The sequence below is a fragment of the Acanthochromis polyacanthus genome, chromosome 19, assembly GCF_021347895.1.
Source record: "Acanthochromis polyacanthus isolate Apoly-LR-REF ecotype Palm Island chromosome 19, KAUST_Apoly_ChrSc, whole genome shotgun sequence".
In the NCBI taxonomy this organism is placed as follows: domain Eukaryota; kingdom Metazoa; phylum Chordata; class Actinopteri; family Pomacentridae; genus Acanthochromis; species Acanthochromis polyacanthus.
Genome location: NC_067131.1, coordinates 9,497,243 through 9,512,655, shown reverse-complemented (window position 1 = coordinate 9,512,655; position 15,413 = coordinate 9,497,243). Strand labels below are relative to the sequence as shown.

The following is a 15,413-nucleotide window of genomic DNA, read 5'->3' as shown; positions in this document are numbered from 1 at the left end:
TGGGTACACTGTAGTTAGTGGGGAAAATGTGGACGAATGTAAATGTTAGTATATATCTGTCTTTCCCGTAGTAAGTGAAGTGCAATTCCACAGGCTGTTTTACAAGGTTTTCCCACCACCTTTGTGTCTGCATGTGTCCATTAAGATGTTGGAATGTCCATCTGAGTGGTCACCAGTGGACGTGGAGTGCCACCAGTCTGTGTACATTTGGGAGGAAGAGGGGAGGCAAAGTTGCATGTCACGTCTGAAGGACAACACTAACCATCAAACACTGTCACTGCAACATTTCACAATAATCCTATTTGCTCTCTAGTTAGTCATTACAACTAATAGTTCAGGGGTTTGTACAGTTTTAACCTAACAGATCTCAGCTTGTTTGTTGTCCCTAAGAGTCCTTTAATGTCCTCATGTGAGTGGTTTGAGTTAAAGCATGAGCCCTGCAGAAGCCACAAAGCGCAGAAGCTCGGGAAGTGGTGCAACTGTGGTAAATGTAATGAATACTTTCCACTTATATTGCAATACTAATACGGTTAGAGTGGTTTAATAACAGATTAAAAATAGAGCTGATTTAAAAAACATTACTTTCCAGCTGCTTTTCATTCCTTTACCTGTTGCAGATGGGATTCCTGGTTTGTTGTTTCCCATCAAAGTCCTGTTTGTTGCATCCAGTCCATTCTCTGTCTGCTTCTTCACACTGATAGGTTGTTTTGAGGCTTGAGGGCCAACCGGAAGGTGGACACAAAGGTCTTTGGTTTCCTACTGTCTTTCTCCATCCTTGAGTCAAGATAAGTCAACAGTCACTCATCTGTCAAGCCCCGTCCTCTTCTTCTTCCTCTTCTCTTAGCTGTGGTTTGTGTTTCTCAGTTTAGAAGTCTAGTGTGAAACTGGTGTGTTGCACAGTCTTCACACATCCTCTGAGATGCTAACAGGAGGAGCCTCAGCGTTCAGACTGCCTCTGCAATCGCTCCCCTCTCTCTGCCCTCAGTACACAGGAAACAGGCTGCTTTATCGGAAGGACAATTAAAAACACACATGTCCAGCCCCCACTGGCCCTCTGATCTGAAACAGAACAAGCAGAAACACATGAGACAGAAAACAAAAGAGACAGAGAGTAGGAAATGTGTGGCAGAGACAAAACGTTCAAGCTGAACAGAACCAGAGCAAATAGGTGGGTTAGAGTAAGAGAAATTCACACCAGAAGGGATAAAAAGCATGTTTACCTCCATCAAGATTGTGCTTCCTCCCAGAAAACAACTTCAGAGCCCAACAGTGAGCTTCCTCTTCACATTTTATTCCCTGTAAACACTGCAAAGTGCAGACAGAGCGTCACAGGAATCAAGAAGAGCCAGTAGGACAGCTTTCGGAGTTCACCTACTTTTCTGTCTGGCACAGAACATATTAAAAAATCTCTAAAATGACTCCAGAAATCCTTTTTAGTGTTCCCGAGATTTGAGTTTCTGTGAATGAAAGTGGAGAAGTGAGAGCGAGCGACCACAAACAATAAGCTGCACTTGTAAACGAGACACCTTTAAATCTATTGATATGGAATCGCTGCTGGCTGGGTGTGTCTTCAAAGTGCTCTCTCAGTTGCCTTTTGTTACACAATGTTAGCTATAGGCTGGTTTTCTCTTGCCTATTTAGATCATGTGAAGCTAGTTTTTAGGCCAGAAGGTTTTAGTTTCTGTTTGCATTCTGATCATGTGAATAAAGTATTTTGTTTTCCTTGGATAGTCTGATAAACATGTTTAAACATGTATTTTTGTAAAAACTTTACTTCTGCAAGTGACAATATCACATATATTAATAGAAGTCTAAATCTCAACATTACTGTAATTGGCATATTTATCTATAATGTGTTGTTGAATATCTTTTATTAGTTAATATATGTTTTACATTCAGGGAAATTATCTCATAAATCTAATCATCAACACTTTAAAAGAAGATCTAAAATATATATATATATTTAGGTAGCAAGGGCACCAAAAAGTAAAGTAAAATAACAGAAAATAATCATTTACAACAATATTTAACAATTAAAATACATTTTCTTGCTCTAATTAGCCTTCATTTTATATGATATTGTGTGTATTTTTTGGCATTGTATTGTTTACAAGAGTGAAAACAATGAAACAGATAGATAGATAGATAGATAGATCTCTCATTTAACAAATAAATCTCCATAAAATGCTAACAAAGCTTATTTATTCATAGTTACAGATTTTAAATGTCATTTTTACATTAGATATGGAAATTCACAATCCATTTATGTAATATCTATCTATCTATCTATCTATCTATCTATCTATCTATCTATCTATCCATCCATCCATCCATCCATCCATCCATCCATCCATCCATCCATCCATCCATCCATCCAATCCATCCATCCATCCATCCATCCATCCATCCATCCATCCATCCATCCATCCATCCATCCATCCATCCATCCATCCATCCATCCATCCATCCATCCATCCATCCATCCATCCATCTATCTATCTATCTATCTATCTATCTATCTATCTATCTATCTATCTATCTATCTATCTATCTATCTATCTATCTATCTATCTATCTATCTATCTATCTATCTATCTATCTATCTATCTATCTATCTATCTATCTATCTATCTATCTATCTATCTATCTATCTATCTATCTATCTATAATACAGGACTGTACATATTCAGTATTGTGCAAAAACTTTGGATTTTCAGCTGCTGAGACTCTTCTCTGTCACATACACTAAGACAGTGCCTCATCTGTTCCAGATCCATTTCACAGCCGGACAGCAGCCCACACTTGATGCTGAGTCATAAAGAACTACATCTTCAGTGACAAGAAGACATCAAAGAGTCCTGCGACAGATGGTTTGACCCCCACAGAGTTCACGTCACAGCATCATGAGTCAGTCTGAGATCACATGAGGAGAGAATGGCAAGCCTGTATATTAAAGCTCCACTCCAAGAAAGACACGTCTTTGAGTCAAAAGTACTCATGATAGGGTAATACACGTTACTCGCAAGAACACGGCTCGATGTCACATCCAGGCAGCAGGTCAGAGAGTCAGAGGAGTGTCGTCTTGGAAAAATAGAGCAGCGACTTGCCGGAAAAAAGTTATTGGCTTAAGATAAATAGATATAGATTTTACAAGTTAAATAGACATTCGCAAAATATTGATTTCCAGCTAACATTATGCAATATATGAGGTCCAGGAGCAAAAATGACATTAACCAAGTAAGATAAATATTAGTGGAAGGACACAATTAAAAAATCAATCCATCTAATTAGAGGCTTTCTAATTAAGTAATCACGACTGATTAACAAGGGCATAGAGGTAAAAAAAAAAAAAACAAACAACAAAAAAAAAAAAACGATAGATGCAGCATTGTCTTCATTTTAAATGCCAAAAGGATTTTGCGGCTCCCGGTGGTTTCTTTCTGTGGGAAACGGGTCGAAATGGCTCTTTGAGTGTTAAGGTTGCCGACCCCTGTTCTAGGAAGGTGATTCCAACAACATACCTGCCAAGAAACTGTGTCCAACTGAACCTAGGAGAACTGATGCTGCTTTAAAGGCAAAGTCAGGTCACACCAAATTCAAACATTAGACATATTTTTACATGACACTGCATTTCTTATAGTATTTAAATGCTTGACAAAGGTAAACTAGAACTCTATCTAGCTACATTTAAGTGTTAACTACTGTAAATTTACAAGATAAGAACAGTTTGACTCTCTTGACAGTTTTTAAAGTTTCTTTAAAGACAGTAAAGTGTTCATTTAAATAATGTTTTATGATTGTTCTTTAAAAATCTGTGTATTGACAGGCATATGTTGTAAACTGATTAAATAATTCTATAATTTTTTTTGACATTGCATACTATAAAAATCATATTATAAATCCAAAAAATAAAATATATATAATTTATTTAAAGTGAAAAAATCTGGTACCCTTTCCGGCTTTAGTTTAACAAAAGAGGAAAAATCTATAAAATTGCATTTTATTGTACATTTATCAGCCTCAATCTAAATAATATTTTTTTTCATGAAATATTGGCATAAATCTGTAAAATAATATGTGATTTGTTTACTGTAAATACAGGTAAATGGTATAATAACACACTTTTGATTAATTTACAAGCTATTAATTGTAGCATTTTTTCTCAATTATTTTAAGAAAACAGGAAAATTCTGTGAAAATAAATAAATAGTTTTTCAAAAATCACGGCTAAAATGTTTACAAAAACGTACATTTTTCAGTGTAGTATGGATGCGCTATAAAGAGCTTTTTGGCATCTTTTCTGAAAGGATCAACCACTTTACTTTGAGTGCAGGAAACTTTTGCGCCCCACCGTATATCTGTATATGGTTTGACACGAGCCACAAATAACATGCTGCATCACTTAACATAGAATTATAGAATTAACATCAGACTACTGTTGTGGCTAATTAGTTGTGAAAACAGACACCAGATTCTTGTAGTGCGCTTACAACACTCTGACAACAATAACAGCGGTTGCATAATCGCATTTCGAAAAGCGACCCTTAAATAATTAAGCCGTGGTTTCAAATGGACACATTTCATTCAGCGGTGGCGAGGAGGCAACAATGTGAGGAAGCAGTTATTCAGCCTGGTATGCGTAAGTGGGACCATATGGGGGAGGCACATAGTTTACTTTAGACTTCAAACCTTTTCCCAGAACTGAAAGCAGACTGATTGATGGTGCAGACCCCAAAACAGTTTAACTGTTTACTGACAGACGGCAGCAACTGGGCGACGACGAGGGGGGGAAAAGGGGGCTTACTAAATTGTGTAACATTGTAAAATCTCAGCATTTTAAAGTGATTATTAATCAGTGCCACGTATGCTATGTAAAAATGTCAGATGCTGCACTCCACTGGAAGATCTGAAGTTAAGTTAGACGCTTATTTAGTATTTAGAATTCAATGAATGTCTTGTTGGAAGCAGCTAAACTGACAACTTGGAAGCGAAGATGGTGAAAAGAAGGGAGCGTCAGGGAGGCCACCACACAAGCAACAGTGAAGCTGGATAGAGGACTACATAAAAACTGCAGTTACATCCAGAAACTACCACTGTTTCTCCCCTTTGATTGTCAGAACAGCTCAGTCGGTTTGCTCGGTTTAAAAAAGCCTTTAAAAGCACACCTGTACAGACAATCATTTCTGCAACTTTGATTCCTACTCTGATGTAAGGTTGCACTGCTTTCTAAGGAGGTTTCATTCATTTTATCATTTTATCTGATGTTTTGTTGCATTTTAATGCTTTGCAAACGAAGTTTATTATTATTTTTCCCATAGAGATGCATTTTAAGTAAATCTTAGTCATTGGAAATAGCCAGTATGTGAATGCATCTGTTTTATATGTGCTGAAGCACATGTGTGTTTTAGGTTTAACTGTGGATTTAGCTGAAGCTCGTGTACAAACTCTTAAAGACTGAAGGGATAAAACCTACTTTTAAAGGAAGCAAGTGGTATAAAACTGCTCAAAGCTGCGAAAATGAAGCAGAATCTGCAGCCAAAAGAGAGGAAATGCCGAACAAAAAGGCTGGATGGGCATAGTTTGATGTCTTAGCTACTAAAGATGAAGCCAAACAGTGACATTTTTGATATATGTCAGTTTATCTGTCGTTTAAACTGTAATCCTGTGAGCTTTATCAACAGCTGAATTGAAGCATGTTTTAATCAACTGAATCTCACATAATGAAGCTTAACACGCTGTATATTCCCTCTCATGCACGTCCACATGGCGTCTCGTCAGCGTAAGTAAATGATACGAGTGATTGACCAAAGAAGTGACTCTTTGGCCAACAGTAACTTGTTGCAAAAACAAAATGCGGCTCCAGTGTGAGTAAAGGTCTCAGTCTGGCCACTCCTGTGAAAGTTGTTTAGTTCTGCTGCTGCTTGGAAGGACAGAAAAAGTGCGTATGTTGCTTCAGGAGTGGACAGATGCTTTTATTGACCATAAAGGGACAACTGGCAGCTCGATCCAAGAAGACTTTGCGAAATAAACTTGGTTGTAATCTGGACAGTTTTGACAAATGTGCAGAGTGTTGGAGGAGGACTGTGTTTTCTGGTTCTTTGCCTTTTATAGTTTGTCTGTGTGTTGATCTCTGTGACGGGATGGTACTGACTTGGTATTTATTGTCGTGTTTAGACAGTTGTGCGTCTTGTACCCAATGTTTTTTTGTTTTTTTTTTGTCTAGTCATTGAGTTGTTGTACTTTTTTTTTCTATTGTGTATGTTCAGAGTTTGGTTTGGGTTGATTATTGGCTTCAAAATTGGGATTATTCAACTTTCTTTCTTTCTTTTTTTCTTTGTTCCATTATTTTTTGGTCTTTGGATTTCAGTTTCTTTTTACAACAGATTCTTTAACATGTTCTCCTTTCTTCATTTCTTTCTGTGAATCTTTCATTTTTTTATTTTTTATTCTTATTTCTTTCAATTTTTCTTACTTAATAACAGATTCTGTTTTTATTTTTCTTTGTTTTTCCTTTTATTTCATATTTTTTCCCTTTTTATTCCAATTTCTTTCAGCTGTTTTTTGTCATAACAGATTATTTCAACATTTCTTCAACATTTTTTCTTTCTTATAAAACATATTTTATTTGCTGTGTTTTTTCTGATTTTTTAATCTTTCTGCTTCATAACAGTTTCTTTCTTTCTTTCTTTCTTTTGGTCCATAACTTTTGTCTTAGGATTTCAATTTCTTTCATATCAGATTCTTCAACATGTTTTCCTTTCTTTGTTTCTTTTGTGAATTTTTTATTTGTAATTTTTAAATTCCTTAACAGATTCTGCTTTCATTTTCTTTATTTTTTTTTCCTTTTTGTCTTTCATTTGTTGTTTTTTCCTTTTTAATTCCATTTTCTTCAGTCTTCCTTTTTTTTTTTTTTTTTTTTTTTTTTTTTTTTTTTTTCAGTTTTTTTTATAACAGACTTGTCTTTCTTTAATAATATGTTTTTTTGCTCTTTTTCTTATTTCTTTTAATCTTTCTGCTTCTTAACAGTACATGAATGAATTTTTGTCTTTCTTTCTTTCTTTTTTCACTCACTCAGATCTGACCTATTTTGAACCATGTAAATAAAAGCAGCTCAAAAGCAGCTAAGTAATGTGGTAATGTCATCTGTAAGGAATGCAGAGTCTCAGTTTTGGAGCATTCTTGATAAAAGCCATAAAAGGTACTTTAAAAATAAAAAGGAAAAAAAAGGCGAAAGATTTAGCACATTCGGTACCTGTGCCATACACGGATATTTCCAGAATAATGCATGCAATAAAACACATTCATCCTAATCTTCCTAACATTCTCAACCCCACCTTTTTCTGCGATAATTGCTCTTATCAGGCGGAAATCGTGCAAGTTTTTGCCCAAGTTTTATGGAATGCAAAACAGGAAAAGCAAAGAGAGGGAAGGACAATGTCTCTCTGCGGCTGAGTTCTCCAACTATGGTAATGGTTTTACTTCCTGTTCTCATGAGACCCCTTCAAAGTCATCCAAGCCTGTGTGTTCATCATTTGGCATCCTGTTCCCACCAACTCCTTCAAATTTCATGACGGCCTTTCGGGTTAAACCTCTTGTGATTCAAACTCCATCGCTCCGTCACTAGCTGACATGACAGGAGCCGAGGCCACATATCAGCGGAGCAAGGTTGAGGCCGGTTGTTTATGAGCTGAAAAAGGCTGAACGGGGCCCTCCTGTGGTTGAACACCTCGTACTGCAGTATAGATTGACTCTGCAATCGGTTGCCATGTTGAAATCAGTCACATGAAGAGCAGTGAAGTCTGCTGAAGTCCTGTTTTTAGTGGGCTGCACTGTTAAACTTCAATGTAAAATATTCTTCTTCATCTCTTCAGTCTGAATTTCTTTGCATGCAAATAAGAACAAGCGAATTCAAAGGACAGAGAGTCCAAACCCCGTTAACACAATGTCACACATGATGCAGCCTCTCGACAGACAGACGGACAATCCTCCGTTTGTTCTCTAATCATGACAGTTTTTCCAGCAAAAACCTCTTGACTCAGCCGACGAGGAGTCATCGTGTTTCCTCGTATACATTCAGAGAGTCTGCTGTGATTCAGCAGTAAATGAGGACAAAGAGGGAAAAATCCGATGCTATGTCTGAAATTAGAAAGCAGCATGGTCCTTCACAGCCTGACGCACCCTGGCTCCAACTCAAAGGAAGACGAAAAAAGTGTGTGTGTGTGTGTGTGTGTGTGTGGGGGGGGGGGGGGGACACTGAGGAGATGGAAGCAGGAAAACAACACAGAGATGTGAGGAGACTCTGGCAGCGTCTCACAAGCTTCCCCGCCTCTCACTCTGAGGCTGCAGCGATGGAGACTGTTGTGGTGCAGCCAGAGGCCTCCGTCCTCTTCCAGCCTGTGGAGTAGGACCAGGCTTCCTGCAGCTGCTGCGGATTCATCGGTCGGTGGAGGAGCTCCGAGGAACAGCTCGGTCCTCAAAAGGGTGGAAGGAGCCCCAAAGCAAGCTCAGATAATCACAATGCCGCGGTTGCTCACACACTGTGACAGGAAAGAAATTGAATTTCCATGTTTCTTCTAGAACAAATATTCATATTCTACTGCCATGTTTCTGTTTGTTTGTCAAATACTTCTTTTATTTCCAACGGAGGCACAAGGATTTGACCTGATGGGGCTTTTAATTGGAATAAAGACCTTCTCAGATAAATGAAACATTTCTATTTCCATCTTTTATTAGGGGGAATAGCTTACAGCAGGAGGAAACAACTTCCAACAACTAATTTGATTACATATAGAAGGGCGACTTGGTCTCATACCATATGGGCACAAATGTTTTCAATCAGTAAGTCTCTGGTTCAATCCCCAGCTGACCTGGATTTTACCCTCAGGCTGCTCCACTGCTGTTTCCCACATTTCCTGTCTTTCTGCACCATATCTATCCAATAAAGGCAAAAATGTCACAAAAAGCATTATATTTAAGACTATTTGACAGTTTTCTGGGTTGTTTAGTTTAGTCTGTAGTTCAGGCCAGAGTCCGGACTAAACATGGAGAAGCAGCATTTAGCTGTTATGCTGCAAACAAGTGGAACAAACTGCCAGTGGAGATTAGCCCGCCTGTTGTCTTCATTTAGGGGCACCAAAAAGTATTGTTTCCTTGTCTGAAAAAAACACAAAAATTCAGCAAAAGAAATTCCCCAAGTTTCTGAAAATATGCAAAAACTTCAAAAAAAATTCCGATAATTCCTTAAAAGTTTCCTTTAATAGATTTTTTTTAAATACCCCAAATTTGGCAAGAAAATTCCAGTAAATATTTTCAAAAAAATAAGAAAAATCTTCCCAAAAAAGTCCTAAACATATCTAAAGTGATTACAGATATATCAGTGAAACTTCTTATGTTTTCTTTAAGAATATTCACAAAAAATAAACCAAAATGTTTCAATATTCTGGTAATATTCCTGAATTGTTTGCATCCCCATTGCTGTTGTTTGTTTGCTGTTTTATTTTCTACCGATATTCCTTAAAGGCTTGCTCTATCCCATTTGTTTTTTGTTTTTTGTTGTTTTTATTACATTTTTCTACTGATGTTCCTTAAATGTTTGCTCTGTACTATTTGTTTGTTGGTTGGTTTGTCGTTTTTTAATTCATTTTTTTCTACTGATGTTCCTTAAATGTTTGTGTAACCTACCTAAATAAAATTGCCATCTTGAAATTTATAAAATATTTCATGTTTTCTCTGTGTCAATTCTCTGAGGGAAATCACTCCTTCTGCTGCCTAAGACTAAGAAATTATTATGTGTAAATATATGGTCTTCACTTTCGAACCCGGACATCAGTAATTAACGATGATTTTGTTTTGTTGTTGTTGCTTTTTTATTCATGTTTTTTTTACTAATACTTCCTCAATGTTTGCACTATCCGCTTTGAGTTTTTTTTGTTTGTTTGCTTAATTCTCTGTTGATATTTGTCAAATGTTTACACTATACCCGTTGCCTTTGTTTGTTTAGTTGCCGTTGTTTTACTTAGTACGGATCAGAGCAGCTAAAAGAGACCGAAGTTGATGCAAAATATCTGCAAGATACAAACAAAGCCATGTGGTAAGTGGAGGTTTTGTGTTTCTTTCTCAACTACACATCATTTCTTTGGAATCCATCCACATATGGAAGCTACTCAGTGCTTAGATTATCATATTTTACTGTACTTTTTGCAGTCAGTGAAGCATTATGCTTCTATGCAAATGGACACACAAAGAGACTATGTTTTCATGAGATACATCAGTTTAAATGTTATCGGGCCGCCTGTTCATTTTCATGAGGTCATGTGATCCACTCACTACTACGCTCAGGTGCTTAGTGAGCTGCTTTTCACCCTCGGACTGAAGACATTTTGCAGCTTTCTCCGTTTTCTCATTCATCTTTCAATTAAACCTCTCCTTAAGAAACTTTTCGCCTCACAATGTGCCTGTGCTGCAGCACTAAATGTTGCTTTATTTTCTTCAACTTGCTCTTCTTGGTAAGTAAAGTGAGCAATTTAATTTATGGATTGAAGAGAAGCGAGGATAGATAACACTAATTGTTACTATGATGCCTGAATAAAATTGGGTTTTAAAAAGGTGCTGTTTACTATCATTATCATTACAGGAGGAGATGAAAAAGTAGTGATAGCAGAAGTAAAGAAATAATAACAAAGATAATAACTTCTTCATGTTCATGCTTTTTTTTTCAACTACACCGCTGCTGCAAGCTAAACTGTATTTATTTTGGATTGTTATGATTGATGTGTGTAGCAGATTAATTACACGACTTGCACAATAATTGGTGCCGCTCTCATAAGAACACACAGCGATGTAATAAGTGCTCTGAAAAAAACGCAGGACCCCTGCTGCTCCTGTAATAATCCTTTTGGCTGACGCTGTTACTGCATGCAGGGGAGTGGATGTAATCTGTAGCATCAAGAGAATTAATTTGTTCTTTCAAACTCATCAAACACAGTCATATTAGGCAGTCGTGTGGGTTTCTTTGAACAGACTGAGCACAGGGAAAGGGAGCCAGTTTGGAGGATAATCAGTGTCATGGTCCGATAAACCACCGAGGGTACTGTGTGGACCAAGGAGAAAGTGAATAATTGGCAAAATCCTAAATACTCACCCTGGTTTTGCTTTAAATGTAATTTTAGTGAAAAATTCATGATAGATAGCATTTTAGCATGACTATTAGAACTGCAACTGCTTTTTTCAGCTAAATTGGTCATGTTAAAGTGAGCATTTACTTCTATATTCCTCTATAACTCACGTAGAAATTGCATAAATTTTGAATAATTCACTTTTCCGACTTTTTTGTTATTGGCCGACTCTTCGCAATGATTTCAGTTGGCAGCACAGAATCATTAGATCACCAGCAGAAGTGGGCTTATTGGGTATAAAGTTGCAATATACAACAATGCATTAATGTTCGGGTCAGTATTTAATTGAGGGACTTTAAGATAAGATAAGATAATCCCTTATTGCTCCCCACGCCAGGGGAAATTCACATTGTTATGATTTAAAAGATATTATTAAAAGTAAAAGAAACTTGACGAGCCCTCAGTAGAGGGCAGAACCACGCCCTCTACTGGCGAAAACCCTGTCCTCCCTATTCAAATGATGCAATATGTATCAATTTTGATGATCGTACGTATCTCCCTCCCTACTTGATCTGTTGACCTGTAACTCCACAAGTGACCAGGGGACCTTACACTGATCTTCAGTGCCAAGTTTGATTATCCTGACTTCAACACTTGTAGAGATATCGAAACGGACATAGCCACATACATACATACATACATACATACATACATACTTACCCAGCCAGATACCGCACCGAATGCAGTAACCCCGCTGACGTTTGTCAGGCATGGTTAATAAAAGTTTTTTGTGTTCATTATGATCACGTCTTTACAAATTCCATAATTATTTATGATGGAAACAATCACTTATTCATTAACGGATATCACTAAAATGTCAACTAAATAACCGTCCAAATTTAATCACATCCGGGTTCGAATAAAATGAGCTCATTCAAAAATAGTTTTGATTGAGTTCTTGTCATTAAGTTGAGATTATCATGACAGATATTTCTTTTTTGCCAATATATCAAATTTTATATAGAAAATAGCAACTTGTGTCTGTGTCTGAGAAATCACTTTCAACTCCCATTAGAAACACACCAGTGTGTTAATTCCAGATCACATGACCTGCTCCACATGATGTCATTTCCTCCTGAAGAAAAGACTGGCAAGACTCCAAGGCTTTCTGAGTTATTTAATATAAAGTAGTATGAATTCATCACGTCAACAAGTTTACTACAATATCTTTATAAATAACTTTCATTTTCAGTTTTACTCAATTGTATATATAATATTTAGAAGAATCTTTCTCTTAAAATGCCATGTGGTGTTTGGTTATAGGCGGTCATGTTGATTTTAGGCCTGAAAACAACAAAAATGTCAACTATGTTACAAAACATCCCGCAATTATGCATCTACTTGTTTTGCAGGCATCTGGAGTTGCCCTCATCACCATCGGAGTGCTACAATACTCAACTTACTCACAGATGGGTACCTTTGCCGGGAGCAGCTTGTCTAAAATTGCGATTGTTCTCATTTCTGTGGGTGTCACCGTAGCCGTAGTGTCCCTACTGGGCCACGTTGGTGCTTTCACGAATAATTCCTGTATGGTTTCCTGTGTAAGTAGCATAATGGGTTTGCGATGATCACTGCACAGATTTTTTTAACAGATATTTATTACAAATATTTTCACTTTGTTGTATTTAAAGGAGACTGGGTTTATCTCTTGTTTCTCCATGAATTAGTTCATCTGCATCCTGATAGTGATGATCATTTTGGAGATAGCCACAGGAGCCGTCTTTTACGTATTTCGCAGCAGGGTGAGGCACTTAAATCCGACTCAAACGGAAAAATTTCAGGTCAAAACACGTCAAAAATGCTGCTCATGGCAGAATAGAAGTGGAATTTCTTAAAATAAAGTTCCGATCTGGGGTCATCTTGATAATATTCGAATCTTATTTTCTCTGAAGACCGCCATTCTGCAGGCAGATAGTGCTATCAGCAACAAGGCACGAGGAGCAATCAATGAATACAAGGTGGAGAAGAGACACACCATCAACAGAATTCAGGAAAAGGTAACATGCAGAGCCTATTTTTTTTGTATTTGCAAAAAACTGCTTGACAAATTGGAGCACGTGTGCAGTACATGATAGTCAGCATTACGAGAAGATCCACAGACTAATTTGTTAGTGAAGAGTTTGGAATAATTTGACTGTGCAAACATTATTATTTTTATATATTGTTAATAGTAATGACTTTCACAGTATGACCCTATTCAATATTAGTCCATTTATAAAATGACGATTTTTCCTTGATGTTACAGTGAGCAGAGACAGTATATTTTTCTGATTTTACACCACTTGTTTGGGGGAAAAATATCTGATATCATACAATGTAATGTCCTATTTTATGTGAGACATGAAAACGTAACAACCACAGACATTAAAAAACATATTATTGAAACTGAAAATGACACAGTAAGTCATGACTCAAAACATGGTATGTGGTAAAAATAAAAATACACAAAAACAGTTTATAAATGTCCTAAAATGACTATTTTCTTTGATTTGACCCACATCAGAGGATCTAAAATCCACATCACATCCATCCATGTACCAAATTATTGTTCCAAAAAAAAAAATACAATTTTAAAATAGGTTTGCATTTTTGTATATTTTGGGTTACTTTAGGAAAATGCATCTAAATTTTAGACTGACACTATTCAATTCAATATCTTTTTACTGCAATCAACTTCCAAAAAAAAAAGGACAAATTTGAAACAAAAGTATGTGAAGGTTAAAGCTAGATTTGAACCTTTCTACATGATAAGGCCTCAAGGAGCTGTTTTTTGTCCCTATACTGTATTCTTATTTGTTGCATACTAAATCACCACCCGTTTTAATGAGAGTTTCTTAAGTTTTGGTACAGGAAGAACTTGTTTAGAGTCATTGAGACTGGTTTGGGTAAAAATAATTGCTTAAAATTATGCAACAGTCCAATGTTTTGTCAAACCATTCATCCACCCCAAGCTCCTCTCTGCTCAGATTTCGCAGCTCTACAGGCTGTATATAAATGATAACAATGATAGCCTCTGGGTCTGGAAAGTGAAGCAAATGGAGAAATGCATTTAACTTGCATTCTTTATAACTGCCAGCAGAGGGCGACTCCTCTGATTTCTGATTATGTAGAAGTCTGTGAGAAAATGTTCCTATTTCTCCCTTGATTTGCCACTTTAATTAACATTTTCCTAACAAGTTTATGCTCTCAATCATTAGCTCCAGGACTTCCTGGATACATAGTGTTGTGCAATTGGTAAATTATGGTCCCATTTAAATATATGTGACAAAGCAGGTCAATGAATTCAGCTTTAATGCTTCATTAATATATTATAATCCTTCTTCCAGTTCAGCTGCTGTGGTGCAGACAGCTACACCGACTGGTCCAAAAGTGTCGGTTGGGAGAACCACAATGCTGTACCAGATTCCTGCTGCGTGACGAAAACTGAAGGTTGTGGACAGGACAAGACCAACGTGCACAAAAAGGTCTGCTGATCAATCTAATTTTTACTTAACAGCAATTTCATTTGATGTCTGTGCAGAAATATTGTACGAGTGTGTCTTCCTTCTCAGGGCTGTATCTCGGCCATCAAGCGCTTTCTGGTGAAAAACTTCCTGTGGGTCGGTGCTGTCTGCATCACTCTTGGAGTCGCAGAGGTAAACAACTGGTATCTGATTTTCTAAAACTTTCAAAGCCCAATATGTGAATATATGAGAATTTTGTACCAGAAATTATGCTTTATACTGTCAAAGAAAATCAGCCAAAATGTAAATGCAAGCTCTTTGCTGTATGTCATCTCTCTTTCTTGAGAAATTGCATAAATCTATCTTTAGAAAAACAAAAATCACACATGCTAGTGTATAATTTCCTACCATTTGCAGTCTAAAATGTGCATGTCAGCAACAGCAATGCAGACATTTCAAAAGAGTCGGATGGCATGAATGATAATAAAGCCTATTTCCTCCTGTTTGCCCCAGGCGGTGAAATTTCAGAATTAATTATTTCTTTTCTGAGAGAGAAAATGTCTTTGAGTTCATTTGCTGCCAGTAACATCTAACCTTTTTCCTCTCGCAGGTTTTCGGAGTGTTAGTGGGGGTGTGTTTGTGTCTGGACATCAAAAGAAAGAGCTATGGCAGCATCAGCTAAAGCATCACCAGTCATCTTCATGCATCGCTGAGAAATATTATCTGCTTTTCCATTTTATGCTTTCCAGATGATGCTTTATGATTAATGATGTGTTCAAAAACAGCTGAAAAGTAA

The 15,413-nt window shown here is 36.9% G+C and overlaps 3 protein-coding genes across 3 annotated transcripts in view; 2 read left to right on the top strand and 1 right to left on the bottom strand.

Annotated features, from left to right (window-relative positions):
• LOC110949593 (myosin light chain kinase, smooth muscle-like) overlaps positions 1–975 on the bottom strand; it is a 151,891-nt gene extending 150,916 nt beyond the window's left edge. Inside the window, exon 1 of the mRNA XM_022191752.2 lies at positions 609–975. Within this exon, the coding sequence (XP_022047444.2) occupies positions 609–645 (37 nt within the window). The 5' untranslated portion in view covers positions 646–975. The remainder of the gene's footprint in view (positions 1–608) is intronic.
• Positions 1–15,413, top strand: part of LOC127530213 (dephospho-CoA kinase domain-containing protein-like) — a 147,466-nt gene that overhangs the window by 116,997 nt on the left and 15,056 nt on the right. The gene's annotated exons all lie outside the window — the stretch shown is intronic.
• LOC110949566 (CD63 antigen-like) lies at positions 10,449–15,299 on the top strand. Its single transcript, XM_022191694.2, has 7 exons — positions 10,449–10,505; positions 12,527–12,715; positions 12,842–12,916; positions 13,067–13,171; positions 14,501–14,638; positions 14,726–14,809; positions 15,228–15,299. The coding sequence occupies exons 1-7, from the start codon at positions 10,449–10,451 to the stop codon at positions 15,297–15,299; spliced, it is 720 nt and encodes a 239-aa protein (XP_022047386.2).